Source organism: Epinephelus fuscoguttatus, linkage group LG10 (assembly GCF_011397635.1).
Source record: "Epinephelus fuscoguttatus linkage group LG10, E.fuscoguttatus.final_Chr_v1".
NCBI classification, from domain to species: Eukaryota; Metazoa; Chordata; class Actinopteri; order Perciformes; family Serranidae; genus Epinephelus; species Epinephelus fuscoguttatus.
Window position 1 is genome coordinate 33,855,968 of NC_064761.1, and position 20,848 is coordinate 33,876,815.

The following is a 20,848-nucleotide window of genomic DNA, read 5'->3' on the forward strand; positions in this document are numbered from 1 at the left end:
AAGGGTGTCATCAGATAAAGACACACCTTGAAACATGTAGCCCTGTTGTATGCAGATGTAAATGCCTGCCGCACTGGGCTGACATGTGGAGTCAAACCACATCAATAGTGCATAGTGACAGGTTATTAGTGTTCCTCCTCAAGCTTAATATTATACCGTATGTTATAAACCTAACTGTCACCTGTAATAAGAACTCTTTACATTAAAGAAAAACAACATTAATTTTCGTAAGAATGCATTTGAGCTCATGTGTACAAGGGTTTCCTGTCATCTCCAGGAAATGAAAAAGTTTGAAAGCAGCCATCTTATCTGAACTTAAGTAATATGTATCCAGTTCTTCTCATGAAGTGATTGAATTGACCCAGGCATAATGTGCTTATACTCACAAGTATAAGTAAATTAGCGTTCCCACTGTGCACTGTGAAAGGAGATCTGTTACTAAGTGAAGAGGTCATGCACACAAAAGTTAAAGCCCAGGCTCATCTTGCGATTAAGGCAACCTTGTTAACCAGGGAGCCACTGATTCACCCAGCGGAGGCTGAAAAGGCTGAAGTAGCTAATTGGGTTTCTTGTCATTAGCATGTTTTGTGGTCATCACATTCAATCCCCAGACAACCGTTAGAAACTTGAACAGGCAAAGTAATGAAGCAGTTCTCCATATTTACATTTATAATAATCATCAGAGCAGCTGACATCTCTGCTCAGAAAAAATGCAACCCAATCACCAGAGTATATGTTGGTATTGTAGGTTACATATGTACATTATTATGTTGCAGATATGTTGAAACTGAACATGTTGTTATGTTTCAGCAATGCTGTGGTCAATGTGTGGTTATGTTTAGGCACAAAAACCACTTGGTCATGTTTTGGACTTGCCTAAGTCTCACACCATCCACCATCCCATCACATACAATCAGAACTGTCATTTTAAAAACATTGATATAATACTTATGACATGAACAAACATAATGTATCTGTGTTTTGCAGAAATGTACAATGCTAGTATTTTCCTCTGGCGACTGCTTAGAACACTTGTATTGAATGAACAAACAAACAGACGGCTGTAGATAGAACATGAGAGCTCTCATCTTTCTCGCTGTATTTTCTTTAAATTACAGGACAAATCATCCAGTGCTTGTTATTTCAGGATTCAACATGCATTTGCTAAAAGTCATACTGTACTTCGGCGGTAGTACTAAAGCAAAACACTGAGGTGGTGATTCACCACTGTAGTTTATGTGCGTGACAGATTTTGTACTAATATTGTTTCTAAGTACGCTGTAAATTCGGTTTAGTCAGATGAATGACAGCAATGTATTTCAGTTCTGTCACATTTCTGTGTGACTGACATGGATTTATGTTCCCAAAATGTCTGTGGTGTGATAAACCTCATTTGGTATGTAAAGAAACGCTGAGAATTATTTGTGAATAGCAGCTGATCCGAGCCTTGTGCACGCAGGAGCTTCTTTTACAGTTGTTGTGAGTCAGCCATTAGTCATCACTCAGACACATTTTTACTCATATGTGGGTAGATATCTTTTGAAATGTTTTTATTAGCATAATGAAAGTAAAACGACCAAGTGTCAGTGCTAAACAACACTTTTCAGATATCTTGCAGTGTGAAATCTAAAGATTTTTTTCTACAAAAAAAATTCCCTGAATGCAAAACCTTTGCCTATAATACAGAACTATTTAGATTTGAACCATCAGGTCGAGCAACAAGTACAAACAAGTAAACCAGATGCCAGCTTTCAGTACTTAACTTTTTCCAGGTATGTAGGTATGTAGGTAGATAGATAGATAGATAGATAGATAGATAGATAGATAGATAGATAGATAGATAGATTGGCGTTGGCAGAGATGGACGCAATCCACATACTCAGCTCTGCTGCTCATCCCACAAATGCATGTTCCTTACTAGAGTCACAAGTCAGTCTTTAGACGCTTTGCTTAACTGAAGACTGATGTCTTTCTCCCTGATTTTGTGTTTAGATGGGCGGATACAATTTCAGAGTTTAAAAAAACTCCCTACGTTGCAGAACCAATAGTAAATCTGCAGGGCAGTCCTTCGGTGGCTCGCTGAACTCTTGTGCTCGTAAACATAGTCCGACTGCGTTAAAAGTTTTAAACAAAGTGGCTGTAAGTCCTTCATTTCCACAATCTTGTAGACTGAGCACACGTTTAATAAAACAGAGTTAAATCTCTCGGCATCCATTTTCAAGCTCTCTGTGTGTTTGTTTCCTTGCGGACGAGAAAAGGGGGAGCGCACATTTCCGGGAGGGCGTGTCCTTTAAAAAAATGCAAGAGGCGTTGCTTTGTTGCCAGCTGTTTTCTCTGGTGTGTTAAACACACTTTAGAAAGGAGTGTCCCCAGACAATCAGAAGGCGGAGATCTCTGATTGTCTGGTGGCGAGACTAGTTCCTTACAAATGTGGCACCATTTAGAAGGGAAATAAACAGGCTTTACAATGGTCTACAATTTATTGCCAAGAAGCATTGTTTCAGCAAAGAATAATCTACCAAACACAAATGTCCTCCAATATATACGATACAAGAGTGCAAATAGGCAGGCCCATCTTATAAAAATAGTAGTGTTCCCTAATGCAGTTATTCTGTGTCTATTGCCTGTACAGCATAGAGAATGAAGGACTTATTATACATGTTCCAAATAGTTCTTGGGACCCTAAATCGACGCCCAGATGGGAGCAGCTCAAACTCTGTGTGTAATGTATGTGAGGCATTGCTAATTCTATGTGTGGCCTTCCTGTGTACAGCATTGTCAAATATATTGCTGAGTTGTTGTCATCTTCCCTACAATGTTGACAATCTTGGAGAGCTTGTTTTTGCTCCTCGCACTCGGGGTTGCCGTACCATGCTGTAATGTTGATGATAAAAAGTTCAGGACCTTAACACCAGAACTTCAGGGGCGGTATTCACAAACATTCTGAGAGTACTCACAGGGAGCTCCTAACTTAGCCTAAAAACATTTAGTAACGGGTCCCTTCCTTGCTAAGAGTTGCTCTGAGAACTTTCCTAATCACTTCTAAGCTAGGACAGAAACTTTTACCATAGTGAGGAGGTGTGTTTGACCCTGTTGCTAGGTGTGATGCATTCTTTTAATAGATGTGATTAGTTGTCACAGACACGCCCTTTTGTGAGCCTTCAAGGTGTGGACACCCAGTGGAAATGAAATGACGGCTGACTGTGAAAGTGTTGTCATTGTTAGTGTGGTCACTCGGCTGATGGAGGGTTGAGACAGACACAAGACATCACTGCTGCACTGTTGCATTTTTCCAGCTTTCCAAATATCTTAGTGTTGTGATCATTTTATTTCTGGTGTTAAAGCATTGGGTTGGAAGTGTGTGCATATCCCTAATGACATCAACCATATAATCCCTGCACGATCTAATCTGTAGCATTTCATTTACTCACTGTCATCCAGTTTTTGGAAAATATTTCTCTGACCTCTTTGTGCTTCCACCATTTTCGCCTCTGCTTAAGAAACTCTTGAGCCTCTTAAAAGTCCTCCTCCCTGCTCCTAACAGTTTTTCACCTTCGGAGCTCTTTTAAGGTCTAAGATGCTTTTCGAATAACTTTTATCTTAACAAGGACCTAGTCTTAACTTTAAGGGGAAATTCGAAGAAAGTGAAAAATCATCACTAGGAGCACCACTACATACTAGAAAGCTTTGTGAATATGGCCCCAGGTTCACAGCCAGACTCCTGTCTTAGGTTGACGCAACAAAAGCACTTTAGTTATAAATGTTAGTAAAAAAGGTGGAGATGCTGTGTTACAAGATTAGAGCTACAAACAACTGAAATACGATGTCAGTGAACATTTTACTGTGACTCACCCTAACAGTGGGATATATATCCTCTATACAGGACTCCACCTCCACCAGTCTTACAGAATGGGACTGAATGAGTGAATCTCAGACAAGCCAGTGGGTGAATGAAGGATTTCAAATAGTGCTGAATCGCACCAGAGCATCAAAGAGTGCTAAAAACTGGGCAGACACTTGCCTCCATAAATTTCCCAGATATATGCAAACACACTCTTCATTTTTCATCACCCCCCCTCTCCCCCTTTTTCTCTCCTCACCCAACATGCATGTGTGAATGTTTAAATGGTTCTGCATTCATCTGTGTCTGATTCCGGACCTGTCAGAGCTTTACGTTTACTGCATGAGACAGGAAGTCATCTTCTGAGCTCAAAATACAAGTATATTTTAACATGCTGTTGCATGTTCAACACTCTGTGGGTTTTCTTACTCATTGCTCATCATCACTATCAGTTTGTCACTTTCACACTGGAGGCAAATTTGTGTACAGCCCCTGAGCTATAGCTTATGCATCGAGCTGCGAGTGAGAAAATTCAAAAATATGTGTTAAATTCAAAAATATATTGATTCACAGCATAACGAGTGAGTTTTTTGCCTAAGACATGATATCACCTGAAGAGGCTGTCCTGCTGTGACCCAGCGCAGTGCATGTTATGAAATGGTGTCATTACACTTCACAGTATTGTACCTCAAAAAGCCCTGAACAACATGGTGAATGGAGGAGAGCTTAACAGTATGAAAAGCACTTACTTTCTCAATGCAGCATGAAGGTTTCGAGGCCCTTATTTCATATTACAGTGTAGAGGGGCTTTCATAATGGACTCCTCTCCTCTCTTCCTCTTCTTTCCAGGGCCAAAACTGCATCTCTCTGCATACTAAGCAGGGCCCCATACGGCCCAATTTGCACCGCACAATTTACTGGTGTCGCTTCACATTTGTTGGAGGAAAAGCTGAGGCCCTTTTCCCTGATCCTCACACTGCAGGGAGGGAGGGAGGGAGGGGGGCACAAGAGGGGGGTGAGAATGAGGAGGGGAACCGGAGGTGGCTTAGCTGACAGATCGAGTCTGAACCACATCAACTATACATGCATTTTGCACATATTCAGATGTACGCACATTTTCACACCAACATCTCTCCGCGCATAGACAATCCAGCAAAGCCTCACACACATCACATTTCAAATGTACAGCTCAGAGTCGCACAGCTAACCCCCAGACAGATGAGGGGCGATAGATGAGAGAGATGAAGGGAGAGAGGGAGGAAGGGATGGAGGGATGGGTGGAGGAAGAGTCGGTGTGCTGACAGGACTGTGACAGGGCTTAATTACCAGGCGAGCGCTGTGCACTGGAAGCAATTTCTAAGGATTGTTGTCATTTGAATAGATTAAAACGCCCTTTCACTGGTCTAAGCTGTCTCACCGCCGGCTTGCCTCTGCTGTGGATTAAAAGTCCAAGTCAAATCAAAGAGAAGAAGACACAGAGAGAGATGGAGGGATGGAGATGGAGATGGAGAGGAGTGTCACAGGGGCTTCTCAACGCAAAATAGCACTGAGGAAAGAAAGAAAGAAAGAAGGAGAGGGCTATATAGATCCTGTGTGCTGTAAGGCAGGAGCAATGTGCTGTGTGAGGATACGACAAGAAATAAAACAAAATAATGGTCATAGCCCTAAATCCTCCCACTCCTTTCCCGTGCAGTGCTATCCTTCGCACCTGTCTGCTGTGGGTGTTTAACGATTTTTAAAAAACGCATTTCTCTTTACATGGATTACCCATTGACTGTCTTTTTCAATTACTTCCCCCTTCCTCCACCCCCACCCCCCACCCCACCTGCAGACACTGAAGGCTGCGAGCACACATGGAGGAAGTTCCACGGCCACTGCTACAGGTACTTCACCCGGAGACACACCTGGGAGGACGCCGAGAAAGACTGCAGGGAGCACAGCGGCCACCTGGCCAGTATCCACAGTCTGGCCGAGCAGAACTTCATCAGAGGTAGGTGGAGGTTGAGGAGACAACAGGGACAAGGAAAGACTTGGCACAGACAGTGCAGCCTATGCAAATGTTCCCCGGTGTTCTTTTCTAAACGGATTTCACAGCAGGAAGTCTGGAATTAGGCGGATAAGTCCTATTCATTTTTAATGTTAGGTAGCCGCTAGTTGGAGCATTTCCACGTCTCTAGGAGCATAAAAATCTCCTCAAATTAATAAAATCTTCCAGTTGAATCTTCAGTAAACATGCAGGCTGTTCTATAGTACTGTTCATAGGTATACCACGAAAAGGTATGCACCACATTTCATAGATAACCCACGTAATCAAGAAGAATGAGATTATGTGACAAATGCACTAACAGGACAAAAGAAGGAAGTGATATAAAAAATGAAAGTCCATGTAAGGAGGCAGGCTGGGACGATGGAAGGCTCAAACATCACAGGACTTTGCCCCAGGTCGCTGGTGTTAGAAACCGTTTAAAACCAAGTGGACCTGGAGTTATACCAAGGAACGTCTTCTGTTTTCCAAAACCTAATCAAAGTGACCTATTTATGTAACTTTCCATTGCCTAACTTCATTCGTGGGGCACTAATTCATTAGATATCATAGGAACTGTTGTATGAGGATACATTAAAACAAACTGCCATGCTAGCAGCTCTAACAAGCCCTGTTTCCACCAAACACTTTGGGTATGGAACCTTTGGAACCAAAAGTAACCCCCCAGACTTGTTACCTAGACCCTAGGTCCGTTTAGCATTTCCACCGCAAACAGTAGTCTTTAATGTGGGCGGGGTTGTTGTCACTCGCTGCTCCGTCAGCACTCACTCCATTTCCTCTTTTATCAGTCTGCGACTCATTTATCGTCCACAGAACGAGGAACAGGCTGCAGTGAGAGTCTCTCTCCATGAGATATTAAAGAATGAGTAGGTTTGTGTGTTTAGTCCTTCTCAGGCAAGCTCAGCGGTTTAGTGTTGCTGTAGCCCACAGAAACGTCACTCTGCAATGTTTTTTTTTTTGTCCACCATTTCCACCGTAAAAGTCGCCGGCAGTCGGCCCAATGAATTAAGTTATTGTTTCTCTGACTCCAGCTGCTGTGAGAGGCAGCAAAACATCTTCTCATTTTATAGTTACAGTTTACTAATAAAACTCTCCACAGTATGAACAGTGGTTACATGAGCCTCAAAACCAGCTACAGCTCAGCCCTGAGCAGAGTGACCGTCCTCTACTGACCAATCAACAGACTGCAGTGTTCACAGCTCCACCTTTTAGTACCAGATCTGTGTGCTAGGTACCCCAACAGAGGGGGGACCAAACATGGGGGACGGTACGGAAGTGTTGCATTGGTGCCATCCACAACTTTCCACAGTGGAAACTGAAAAAAAAAAGCGTACCGAACTGAACTGCACTGTGCCGTACTGCTTGATAGACACAGGACTTTATGCAGGTTATTGGATTTAAACCAAATTACTAGACATTGCATTTTGACATGAGTATGGATTTAAAGTCAGGGTATCTCCAAAATGATACAGTTCATCTTGTGTGGAACCTGATTACGTCATGGTATGTTTGTACCAAATTTCATAGCATGTTTGAATTTGATACAGTTTCGCACCTCTGACTAGCTTTTTCTCAATAGCAGCAGCAGCTGAGGCCACATCAACATTTTTCAGAAACAAAGTTGAAATAATCTGATCACCAGATTATTAAATTGTCCAGGAGTCTTACATACTTTGTGTCTATGTTGAGGAAAGGATCAGACTTTAAAGTAATTAAAATCATTAAAAAATGACACTTATGGAACCAGCGGCTTTCCCTATTTCACAACTCAATAACTCAAGAAACATCTGGTGACTCTCGCAGCCACCAATCACCACTCACTTTAAATAATAACCGTCAGGTCTTTATTATCTAATCTTAAATAATCTCCCTCTGCTGTCTGCCTGCAACACACTGCTTTTACTAGCTGTTGATTGATATCTACTCTTCTACCTTATTATTACCATACTTGGCGATGGCAGCTCTTGCCTTATGTGTATTCCATAACTCAGTGATAAATGGCTGTCTGCCGCTTCTCCGAATGGCCCTTGAAGGGGTTTATTGCGCTCCCTGCTGAAAAACACCCTCAGGAGCCGAGTCTGTTCAGCCAAATAAATGTGTATCGCCGTTTGTTGCAATGAAAAGGTGCTATAGGCTGTGATGTAAGTGTCTGTGACAGAACATTTAATATACTATCATATTCTTTCTTAGGATGTGATTTTTCTTGAAACAGGTGAAACATCCTCACAGTGGGTGAGGTAATTGCGTTTGTGTCCAGTGAGGGAAATGCCAGTGTCAGTGTGTCGACACCGGATTAAATAAGACCAGTGTAAAGGCATAAATGCCATTTGTGTTGATTTGTGTGAAGAGATGTGAAACTGTCACATGCCATGGGCTGTGTCTCTACATTTTTATTTGGAAAGATACGATTTGAAGACTCTTTGTTAGATTCAATGGTTGTCATGTGCGGCAAAGTCCACCCACCTGGTATTTTAAGCATGTTCTCCTGAATTATTTGCAAATGCTATTTGATTTTTTTTTTTAATTTTTTTTTTTTTTTCAAATATTCATACAGTCTGTCTTTAGTGCCTCATAAGACTTCATCTCCTCACTCTTAGTTTTCCGCCCCCTGGTAATGCTCCACATCCACACATGATGTAATAAGGCCAGATCACCAGCAGCAATCTCCTGTAATATTGGATCCACCTTCTGTCTCGGACAGATGCCAGGACAGTGCCATCCGTCTAGCACCCATCTTTCTTTCACAGGCGCACAGTTACCAAAAAGTGTGTTTAATTGCCTCGAAAATGGACGTCTCCACCCCTGCAATAAGGGGATCAGAGCCATTAGGAAGATTAATGGGCCTAGTAATGATGTTAAGCAGATACACTGATGATTGAAATTCCATTACATGTGTGCATGCACACGCACGCGCCCGTACAACCGTGCACAAAGACGCCCCCAAACACACAAATGAGATTAACCCAAAACACCATTAGTGATATTTCCTTTCGCACAAACAAAAATCTCATCACCAGTGCATCAGAGGCAGAAAGTATATCTCCATTATTGTTGAAGAGGGAAGATCTCTCAGCCGTGCCAGCTGCCTTTCAGCAGTCGGGCTTCATGTGCACAGCCTGTTGCACAAAGCAAAAACCTACAACTCAATATGAAACAATAATGAGCACTTCACAGCTAAAGTACAGCAGAGATCAGTTTACCAGTCACAGAAAGAACTGCTGAACCTGTGAAAACAGTTGGAGGTGCTGTGTGACATCTGAGAAAATAATTCTGATGATGTTACATGGAGTTATTGTCTAATTTGCAAATTACATCATTTGCATTTCGGGAAGTATAGGAGCACTTTTGGAGTTTGATTCAACCGGCAGCAGTGTGGCTTCAACCACAGGTGCTTTTCCCACGCACATCAGCTTTCTGTCTCATCACTTGCAGCCGTAGCAGCCAATAGCTTCGAGGAGACCACATTTCATTGAGAGAAAATGACTTTCTTTTTCCCGTTATGATTTCAGTGTGAATGCAGCACCAGCCTCAGGTAGCCAGCTGGAAGCAGATGGGTTACCGCGAGGCAAAATATCATGGGAGTGTAGTAATAGTTGCATAAAAAGACCCAAAATGAACACTGTAAGCAGACTATACTTAATTATATAGGACAATAATTTAAACAGCATTTATATAGGAGTGATTCTGGTCAAAGCTTTTTGATCCGTATAAGGGGTTGATTCACTGTAAGTAGTTTGCATTGTTTCTAATGCATTAAAGGGAAAGGGAATTAAACCCCCTTTTTGTGTGTGTAAAAATTTTATTTGGATTTTTCTATTCAGAGGAAAAGGTGCAGAGTTACAGGTGTCATCTCCCACTCTGAACTCCCCTCCCCAATGCCACCTTCCCTCCCGTCCAAGGTCAACATACATAAATACATACATGTACATTAAATTAGCAAACAGTAGACATGAAAAAGTGTCTAAAATAGACTGTACGTTCAGGTTCAGGTTACTTTATTGATACTCAAGGGTAAACTAGTTTCGCAGCCGAGAGTCAAAACATCCATCACAGTTTGAACAATCAAAACAAAACATAAAACATAGAATACAAGAAAGAAAGAAACTGACACAAACAATCCAACAAACAAAACAAGACAAACAGAAAAATAAAGCTTAGAAAATGGTCAGACTCTGAATTCTCCCCTTTAATGTCAATTCATTCATTCATTTTCCGTAATCGCTTATCCTCTTAGGGGTCGTGAGGGGCTGGAGCCTATCCCAGCTGACATTGGGCGAGAGGCAGGGTACACCCTGGACAGGTTACCAGACTATCACAGAACTGACACATAGAGACAGACAACCATTCACACTCACATTCACACCTACGGACAATTTAGAGTCACCAATTAACCTGCATGTCTTTGGACTGTGGGAGGAAGCTGGAGTACCCAGAGAAAACCCACACTGACACAGGAAGAACATGCAGACTCCTCACAGAAGGGCTCCTGCACCCCAGGGTTCGAACGCCCCACCTCTTGAATGCCTTAGCCAAATAATTATGGTGGTTAAAGGGCACCAGGTCATTTTGCTTTTGGAAGAGGAGGTTAAGCTCAAGCAAAAGACAAAGGAGAGATGCAAATGCTATAGCATTTTTTTGATGAGCAAATAAATTCTACTCTGATTTTGTCGCACCGAAAATGGTAGGGATAGGGCTGGGGTCAAGTGTTTTACCACACTCACATAAGTGGGATTCAAAATTAGGATTCCAAACCCGAATTTTCTAGACATGTCTGTTTTCGTGTTGTACCCACAGAGCACACTATCATGGACGCAGTATCATGAAATCTGTTGCAGTCCAAAACAATAAGTTTGTTTTCATCCACCTGTTTTTATGCGTATTTTCAATTTGAGCATAAGTTTCAATATCAGAAAGAAGTATTAAGGTTCGGCTGAAGTGGGGAAATTTTTGTATTAGTTAAAAGAAAATGTGTTCAACTCCTAATATTCACAGAACAGTAGGGGATAAAAACACGAATTAATTAGCATTTTCTTTCGCCGATTATCTGGTAATCTAGGATCCCTGACTAATTCCTCTGTAAAAGGTAATAATTATGTAATTTCTGTTGAAACTGTGCTAAAGAGGTGCTAATTCACATTATTATTTTTAAAAAAAAGTTTTTCGAGCCATTGTTTTTCTTTCTTAGACTGTATTTTGTTTTAAGTGGTCTTTCTTGGACTGGTTTCTTGTTTATGTGTGAGTGTTTTCACTGTATGTGAAAGCCTGTTTTCTTTTTAAGTATTAATTTCTTGCATGTTTCCTCCTACTCAGGTCTCAGCCATGACAACACCTGGATTGGGTTAAACGATCGTACAGTGGAGGACGACTTTCAGTGGACCGACAAGATGGACCTGGTGAGGAGGCAGCTGTGTGTGTTTTGTCTTTAGCCAGCTGTCGATCCCAGTGGAGTTTAAGGCCCCAGGGAAACTGTACAAATTTGGAGGTGCTTGATATCGCAGCTGGAAACATCCTGAACAAGAATATGTTGAGGAAAAAAGCATGATTTTGTGTTCTATTGTGATCTCCCAAAATATGTTTACTGTTACCTCTACCTGGTGATTTTCATGAAATACACAGGATGCACTTTTTGTGCCATTAAGGGTTGTTTTCTTAATTTCCATTATCACATGTGAAAATATCACACATGAATCAAAGGGAGATAAATAACGTTCTGCACAAAACTGATTATTGTGGAAAAAAGCAGACGTGTGATCAGTGTCTCACGTTTAGAAAATTATGTTTAATTGAAGTTTGAAAACCCTTTGTCTGTCTAACCATGCATCTGCTTTCTGTGCAGCAATATGAGAACTGGCGTGAAAACCAGCCCGACAACTTCTTTGCTGGAGGAGAAGACTGCGTGGTGATGATTGCTCATGAGAATGGCAAATGGAACGACGTGCCCTGCAACTACAATCTGCCTTATGTCTGCAAGAAGGGAACAGGTGAGAACAATGAGGTGGATGTAGGGAGGGGAGAGTGTTGCGGAGTACGCTGCAACTTCAACAGGTGATTAAGATGACTGACAGAGAGATAAGGAGGTAAGGAGTAGCAGGATGTAAAGAAGGAAAAGTGGAAAAGAGGAAGAGGCTGCGAGGAGATTTAGAGAGTGAGATGATGGAAGTAGAGAGAAGGAGGCAGACTGGGACTGAGAAAAGGGGCAAAGGAGAAAACCTTGCTGTGCTGTCACTTCTAAAGTCTGAAACTGCTCTTAAAACTATTTTTTTTTATGTAAAGCAGCTCATAAGTGTTGCAGCCTATTTCTGACAGCACACGTACCTTCGGGGGATTCTGAACATCCTATGTCTTACTTAACATTACACACGTCTCTGTGCAAAGGAAGAGATTAGCACCGAACCTCTTCAATCAGTCCACGTCCTTCAGATTCACACTCATTACTGCTCACCAGCTTCTCTCATCATCCTCCAGGAGAACTTTAAAAAGTTCTCCACATACTCACATCACGGCTTCATTTCCTCTGCCAAATGTTTTTAAGGTAAAGCACATCTTGAGGCAGAATGTACTTTGTGCTTTATGTTCAGGAAATTTAAACTCAGCAAAATGAGGTGAGCAAACTTATTGGTTGGTTAAGTTCCCAGATACACCACTGCCTCCGCCTCATGTCCCCTGTTGCAGCTGTCCTTTCTTGGTGCTGGAGTTAGGACACCACAAGCTCCACTGAGAGCCTATTAGAGCTTATTTTTTGCCACTCATTTGCATACAGGTCAGAGTTATGACCAATGACAGGAAGACAGAATTATTATTATGTAGATAGAGGTTAGGAGGCAGGTTTAGAGAAGTACTGGGACACAAAAAGCCACTGGTGGGGTATCCCAAAAACTTTCTCTAAAGCTTTGGACAAGACAAGCTTTGTTCTGTAGCTGCAGGCGTATGGATTTAAACTTTTATACTGACTGACAAGCATAAAGGGTAACTTTATAGGCTAGAGTCCAGGATATTTTTCAAGCTGGTCTCTATTTTCCCATATTTTTATGTTTAAGTAACAAACTGGAACAGCAATTTTTTAAATTGGTCCAGTACTGACTGAGAGGGCTGCAGGCGGCATCCGCAAAACAGGCTGCAGTGTAACTCGGAGCATATACGCACCGTCAATTTATGTCTGCTGTAAGTGCTTGTTTTTACCACTGGCAGGTTCAGATTATCATTGCTAGTGTCTGACAACATTACAGAGACAGAGCTTTTTGTTAAAGAGTAACAAAGAAACTGCCCCAAAATCACTATCGCCACAACCGCCAGGCTCCATTCAAATAAACAGTATTTTTAGCGTATGTACAGCCATCATTTTTTCACATCTAAGTGGGTGGATTAAGGGTTTTTTTCAACCAACCCAGAGCTGGTTATTGTTGGAACAGTGGAAAGACAAACTGAGATGTTTTTGTGAGTTTTATTTTGTTTCTGTTGAGTTTGAGTGAAGTGCGTTTTATAATAAAATGACTGATTATTTAAATGGAGTCTGGTCAACCCGGTCTCATTCCGAAGTCGTCGAATACCGGCGCTTGGTCAGCGACTTCCGCATCAGACTGTCCTTTTATGTTGGCATGATACATAGCCAGGTGCCATCAGTGTGTAATGGCACCTGACGGCGAAAAAAGCGTAAGTAAAAGGGGTGAAAATCCCACGAGGGTGGGTGGGTGCTAGTGGTCGTGGATGGGTCCAACAATGGCTGACTTTCACCTAGGAGGCTGGTGTTCGCTTCCTGTATGAATGCAAAGCCAAACTCTTATTTTTTCTAAACCTAACCATGTGCCTGCGTTGGCTAAACATAACCACATGTCTTTGTTGGTGAAAGAAAAAAAAATGTCAATTAGCAGTGTTACACTGATGTAGAACATTTATTTTGATAGAGACTGTAAGAAAACTGCACATTTCCTGTGAAAACTAAAGTGTATTGTGAAAAGACGCAAAGGCTACCTTGCATGTCATATGTAGACATGGAAAGTCCATGACTGAGTGCAGATATGTGACGAGGTTGAGTGAGAATGTGTTGGTCTGGTTGCTTTCGTGGCCACAATGTCAGGGCTGTTTCTGGTTAAAAATCTCTTGTACTCCACCCCCATTTTGTACCAAAAACGCCTAAAATGACATACCCAAATTAAAATGACTGTAGCTTCTGAACCGCTCTGACTACATGCATGCATGAGGTCTTGCCAGAAAGAAAACTCCCTGAAGTTTCTTGTGAAAGTGTCAGAAACACTCTAGGTGATACAGAGACAGAGTAATGGGCCTCTGAAGTCAGTAAAAAATTGAAGATTTTGCCTAAAATAAAATAAAAAATGTGTTTCAGGATGAATAACTGTCTGTGGCTTCATCTGAGCAGGCAAATGACACTGTGGGGCTGTAGGCACACTATCAATGAACATTTGTTTCAAATCTGAAGAAGATTGCTCAAAGTATGACCATTCTACAGTGTTTTTTCCATGAAAAGATCCAGGCGGAGCTCTAAAAGACAAGTTGGTCACTTGGCTTCAAAACAGTACTATCAGTGATCAGACAACACTCAGCCAGCTTCAAACATTGTACCTTATTGAAATCAGGTGTGATTATGATAGCTGATGTTGTTTTTGACACAGAAACACCATAAAATATCACCAAATAAAGCCATATGAAACGTGAAAGTTATGATCCCACTTACTAGACGGTATATCTCAGCCAAAAATAGTGGTAGGATTGAGACTCTTACTTTTTATAAACCAGCTACGTGCCTGCTAACAGCTCCACATAAGATCGCAAGTAATCCTTTAACATTTCCCGTCGAAAAATGGCATGACATGACTTGTCACCACTCATTGCGATTTTGTTTTGTTTTTGGTTTTTTTGTGTTTAGGCTGCTCTGGTGCAAAATACATAAGAGATAGAAGAAAAAAGATGTTATTTTTGAAAAGTCGAGAGCTTCCTGAATCCGGCCATACCAAACATCACATGGTTTGATGACGTAGTGCGCCTGAGAGATACCATTTAACAGTGGAGGGGGGAGCGAGGACGTCGGCATGTTCGAGAGGTTAGGATCTTACTCTTTGACAAAAAGGTCGATCTCTAGGAATCCTTTCCATAATGTTGTCAGACGCTCAGACTAACAATCAGAGCCTGTCAGTGGCAAAAACAAGTACTTTTAGGAGGTGTTAATTAATAGTGTGAACACGTGTGGTTACATCACAGCATGTTTTCACAACTGCCATTTTCTGTTTTTAAGAACACTACAACAGAATAAAGCTCATTTTGGTATAAAAAACAAAAACAACCACAAAATCAGGATCCCGTTAATTGGAGCAGCTCCAGATTTTATCCATCACAAGTCTGAGACTTCTCTGGTGTCTAGCTTTGAGAGAGAGTAGCTCAGGTTCACAAATATTGATTGAACTTTCCTACACCATGGAAATAACATACTGGAATGCTTAATTTAGCCGAGGTTCCCCCTTTAAAGGTTATTCCTAAGCTGTAAGTGGGTGTGAAGTCGCTTGATAAATGTTTCTTATTTTTCACTTTCAGCGAGTAACTTTTTCAGCTCAAAAATGGATATGTTGATAGTAGATGAGGGTATTAGTCAGCACAAAATTTCACTAAATTAAATCTTGGTAGATTTGAAGTATTTTGTGGGGTTTTAAGTCTTTATTACAGACAGTAGAGAGATGACAGGAAATAAAGGAGAATGAGATGTAACAAAACTCCTGAAGCAGGGTCGAACCAAGGAACTTCAGATTCGTGTTAACCGTAACTGTGAGGGTGCCCCTACTGAGTGTGTCTAACCTATAGTACCTTGTAGAGCTAAATGAAATTGTGTCATTGTTCCACATCATCACTGAATATTGGATGAGCCGTAACATAAAAGCCTTAAAGGCCTTACCGATGGTCATTATGTTAATGTAAGCCAATTAATTGTGCTTTAACAGATGGTTTGTCATCACAGGCCACAAGTGTGGAGAGCGTACTTCTAAAGCTCCAGGCAACGAGCACGTCTCCTGAAACACCCTGCTCCACTCTTGTATGAGAGGAGAAGTATTTCCCTCGCAAGCAAGGTGTTGCACCACCTCTGATGCACACTGTCACAAGTCCCCGGAATCCAGCCCACCTCTGACCTTAATCAGTCAGCTACAATCACCAGTGTCTTTTCATCTTCCCCCCGCCTCCCCGACAGCCTCTTCTTTCATACTGAGTAACCCCATGTAATGTCTTGTCTTATCAGTGGAGTTTGTCAGCTCCACGCTGAGTATTCTCTGCCCGCTTTCCAACGCTCACAGCTCAAATGTGATCTGTCTGCCTGCTCATCAGCAGTCTCTGGGCCTGATTAGGCGATAACAGCACTATGTGAGCCTATCGGACATCTCAATCAGTTGCCCAGGGGCCAGTCCGGGTGGTGTGTCATGCAGATGGTGGTGATATTTTTGTCATATTACTGAAAAGAGATGAGACGACGGTCAGATCTCAGGGAAAGAGAGCGACTCATCACCCGTATTATTTGTACAGCCAGCTCACACAAGCCTGCAATCATTAATCACACATACTGTTGAACATGTTAAACTTGCTGATTGGTCGCGGCTTCTGATTTCCTACTTCAAAAATTGCCAAAAATCTTTACCTTGAGCGTATAATTGTCAATTTTGGTTGATTTTGCTTTCAATAGCTTGACATCCATCATCCTGTAACAAATCTGTTAATTTTTCGGGACAAAAAACAATGCAAAAAGATGTGAAATACAAGAGGCCTTTTGTATTTCACAAGGAGAAAAATAGATGTAATGAATAAAGTTGGCACAGACCAAGTTTTAGGCTTACATTTGAATTCAGCTGACGAGAGAGTCACGCTGTCTTCTGCCTCCGAGCTCTTCCAGCAAGGACGAGAGGGAATTTACCACAACAGGACATGTAAGTATTATGAAATTGTTCCAATATTTTGATGGGTTATTATGTACAGAGACAGGAAATCTAATTTTGCATGACATACTCAGCGCGCTCTCAGAGTGCTTTGGGAGATGATAGGCTGTTGTCAGTGCCTTTAGCAGTTGATGTGTCCATTGGCGTGTAATGTAATCATTGTTGGATACACATTGTGTAGAGTAAAACTGTCACTGCCGGAATGTATTTTGAAAATAAGGAGGGAAGCTATTTTTATTTTGATATGAATTACCCGACCAGCTACTGTGCATGTTTGCAGTTGTGTGTGTGTGTGCATGGAGCTGTGAAGGATGTGTGTAGAGCTAGTGTAGTGCACAATCCCCTCAAGCAATTGACATTTCAGTTCAGAAGGGACTAGTGGGGGAAAGACAGGTTCACCGGCATGTGAGGAAGCCACAGGGGAAGGAGGGTATATGTGTGTTTCTGCTGAATACGTGCACACACTCCCCCTGTGTTTCACTGAGAACTTATATATATCCAATGTAATAATAATCCATATTTTTATTTGTGTTTAGTGCTCAAGATGAATCTGTCCAGTCACAGACAGGAAGGAAAGGAGGGAAGCCAGAAAGGTCCTCTTTACCAACTCCACCACAGCAGCCACACACCTTCCCACAGGGACCCTGTCGTATCATTTTGAAGACACCGCTGCTACAGATAGTTACATCCTCCACAGGGAGGTGTGTGCAGGGACAGAGCAGAAGCCACAAGCCACCAAACCTCCAAGGAGCTGCTCTTTCCTCACTGCACTGCTGTCCAGCTCACATAAATCTTTGACCAGAGGTTTTCTTTAGGAATGTTGATTCAGTACAAAAAAAAAAAATTGCCAAATACAGATACAACTAATATTATTAAAGGAATAGTTTGACATTTTGGGGAATATGCTTTCTTGTTGAGAGTTAGATGAAAGTAGTGATAGTACTCTTGTGCCTAAGCTGAAGTCTATTAGCTTAGCTTAGCATAAAGACGGAGGGAAACAGCAAGCCTGGCTCTGTTTAATGTTCACAGATCAGCACCTCTACAGCTCACTAATTAAGACATTATATCTTGATTATTTTATCTGGATATAATATAATTTTATGGGATGTTACATGCTGTTACCTTTTCTTGCCAAACAACACCAAGGGGTAGTGACTTCCTGTAGAGTTGGATTACTATTCAGAGGTGTTGGACCAACACATGAACTTTCTTTATGCTAAGTTAAGCTAACAAGTCCTAGCTTTAGCTTTATTTAACTGTTTGGCTGCAGTTGATGTAGGTGTGCCAGTTCAGTTTCAGTGAGCCATCGTTAGTGTAAGGCCTAGTCCACATGTGTACGGGTATGTTTGAAATCCGTTTTTTTTTTCCTCCTTTGCCCTCCAAAAAAAAAAAAAAAAAAAAAAAAAAAAGCCACATAAGCAACATCATGTAAACATTCATTCATTTCAGTAACTGCTTATCCCAGCTGACATTGGATGAGAAGGCAGGGTGCACCCTGGACAGGTCACCAGACTGTTCACATTCACACCTACGGGCAATTTAGTGTCACCACTTAGCCTAGCCTGCATGTCTTTGGACTGTGGGAGGAAGCTGGAGTACCCGAAAAACCCAGACTGACACGGGGAGAACATGCAGTTCCTACCCCAGGGTTCCAGCCCCCTGGGTTTGAACAAGGAACCCTCTTGCTGTGAGATGACAATGGTAACCACTGCCCCACCGTACCACCCGTCATAAACATATGTGTTCAAATGAAAATGCATGCCAAACCAACCAGCCATATGATCCTAACCCTAAAGCCACACAAAGAAGAAGAGGGCGAATAAGTTGCCCAGTTAGAAGCCTGAAAAACACTATTACCAGAATGCTACCCGTAGCAGTGACCTCCATAGCGCATTCTGACCCCTCTGTTCTTCAGTTTAGTGAGTAACTGTACATTTATGTGCAAACATGTAAAAAAAAAAAAGCACAAAAAAAAAAAACCAAAAACGTGTTACCAAGGTTAGAGCCAGCACTGTTTTGGCCGTGACTGCCACTGCAAAAAAATGTCACCTCATTTGTGATGCCTCATGAAGGAGATAACGGTGCACTCTCTGAGAATGCAAGCCAGAAATTAAATTTTACCTGTCTGCATGTCAATACTGAAAATGGAGTTTCTGAAAATCTTCACCCTGGATGGAGTTTTACAAAAGGTCTGTTTTCAGTGACATAAAATGCAGTTTTTGTGCGAACAAAAGCCCAAAACACATTAAAAAATCTACATTTTCCACATTTTCTAGGCCTTAATTGTGAAACCTGTGCTGTTGTTATGGCGTCAAAATGTGTGCTTTGAAAAGAGCCTTGGACTTTGCTCTGTGATTTTAATAAAGTTTTTAGAAATCCGACATATATTCTTGGTCTTTGTCTTTAACATATTCTTATTTTACAACTTCATACTAATCGCTGCTTGATCTAGTAACCTAAAACATCACTGTTTTCTATCTCTCTATCTGTCAGGTGGTCTGGGTTGTCAGTGGCACCTCACCAAACATCCACACAAACAGCTCCTGCAGTTTGTTATTTAATAAACGTGACTGAATCTGTCCACATCTACTGTTTCCATGTGAGACTGGCTCCCAGTAGTTTTTCTGCGGGAATGCACACACACTTTCATGTCTCTCTGATTCACTGTAACAGGATTGCCAGTAGGTGTGCGGATGCTTTGAGGCCATGGAGGAGTGCTGAGAGGAACCAGCATCTAACTGTCTGCAGCTCTCCCCACGCCGTTAACTCACACTGACTACCCCCCGCCACACAGACACAGGCACACAGTGACAGAAAATACCTCTAGAAACATGCTGCTTTCAAGTATAGAGCTAAAGCACACATACTGCATGTAGCCTGCATGTAGGAGTAACTTCTCCAACCCGGTCTCACTTTCAGCTCATCAAAAACAGACGCTTGGTCAGTGGTCCTCGGCATCAAATACAGATGCACTTAGGCACCCCATTGGCGGTGGTATGAGACACAGTGGGCGGCGTTTTTTTGGCGCCCTGAGCAATTGCTGTAGTATAAAGACAGAGAAAGTCTGCATAGGGCAGGCAGGAGGTGTAGGTGGATGGGCCAAACAAGCTCCACACTTTAACTCTACAGACCCCTGTTGTCATGTATCAGTTCAGAAAGGATTCTAATGAAGCAGTAGGCAGGCTGAAAGATTAAAGAAAAAGTGAGCTTTAATGCTGGTAAAAAAAAAAAAATCCTCCAAACAGGCAGGCAACAAAACACAAAGTCAAAAAAAAGGAGAGCCAAAACTAAACTGAAACAAACCAGGGAAGTACGCTGAACACAGGGATCAAATCAGGGAAGAAATTCAAAATGTACCATGGGAAACCAGACAGGAAATGACGCCAGGATAAACAAAGGGAAACACACAGGTATATACACATAGAAAACGAATCACAAGAACAAGACACAGCTGGAGTAGCTGGACACAGGCAAAAGTAGGGAAATGGGGATTGCCTGACAATAAGGGTGTGATGGGGAACACTGGGGTGGAGCAAACAAGACGAATACAGAACAGGTGTGAAGGGAAGACTCAGAGGCCATTTACACGTACACGGTGATTTTGATAAACGGAGACATCTTCCTTCGTTTGTGCCCTTCGTTTACACGCAAACAGAGATTTCTCCTCTGAAAACGAGTGTTTCTAAAAACTCCGGCCAGAGTGGAGATTTTGGAAAACTCCAGTTGCGCATTTGCATGTAAACTGAGATAAACGGAAATAAACGGAGTTATAGGCAGCCGACGTCACAGTATGCGCCGTAACTTGCGCCTGTGTCAAAAGTGCGACCTATGTTGCTATGGTGACAATGGATACATGGAAGGCTTAAGCTTCTCGTTACACTGCCACCTACAGGTTTGGCGTGCTCTTGTGTATATATACACGGGTAAGTGTAAACGAAGATCTTTTTGAAAACGAAGACGGTGAAATGTCCGTTTCTGAAAATAGCCGGCAACGTGTCAACGGCCTCTCAGGGAACAGGGAGGGACTAACAAGACTGA

At 42.0% G+C, this 20,848-nt stretch overlaps 1 protein-coding gene and 1 long non-coding RNA gene across 3 annotated transcripts in view; one reads left to right on the top strand and one right to left on the bottom strand.

Moving 5' to 3' along the window:
- ncanb (neurocan b) overlaps positions 1-20,848 on the top strand; it is a 268,070-nt gene that overhangs the window by 230,983 nt on the left and 16,239 nt on the right. For both annotated transcript variants that reach the window (XM_049588829.1, XM_049588830.1), the window contains 3 exons: positions 5,673-5,831; positions 11,196-11,278; positions 11,722-11,866. In XM_049588829.1, coding sequence (XP_049444786.1) covers positions 5,673-5,831; positions 11,196-11,278; positions 11,722-11,866 — 387 coding nt within the window. The remainder of the gene's footprint in view (positions 1-5,672; positions 5,832-11,195; positions 11,279-11,721; positions 11,867-20,848) is intronic.
- Positions 1-20,848, bottom strand: part of LOC125896356 (uncharacterized) — a 179,240-nt gene that overhangs the window by 142,022 nt on the left and 16,370 nt on the right. The gene's annotated exons all lie outside the window — the stretch shown is intronic.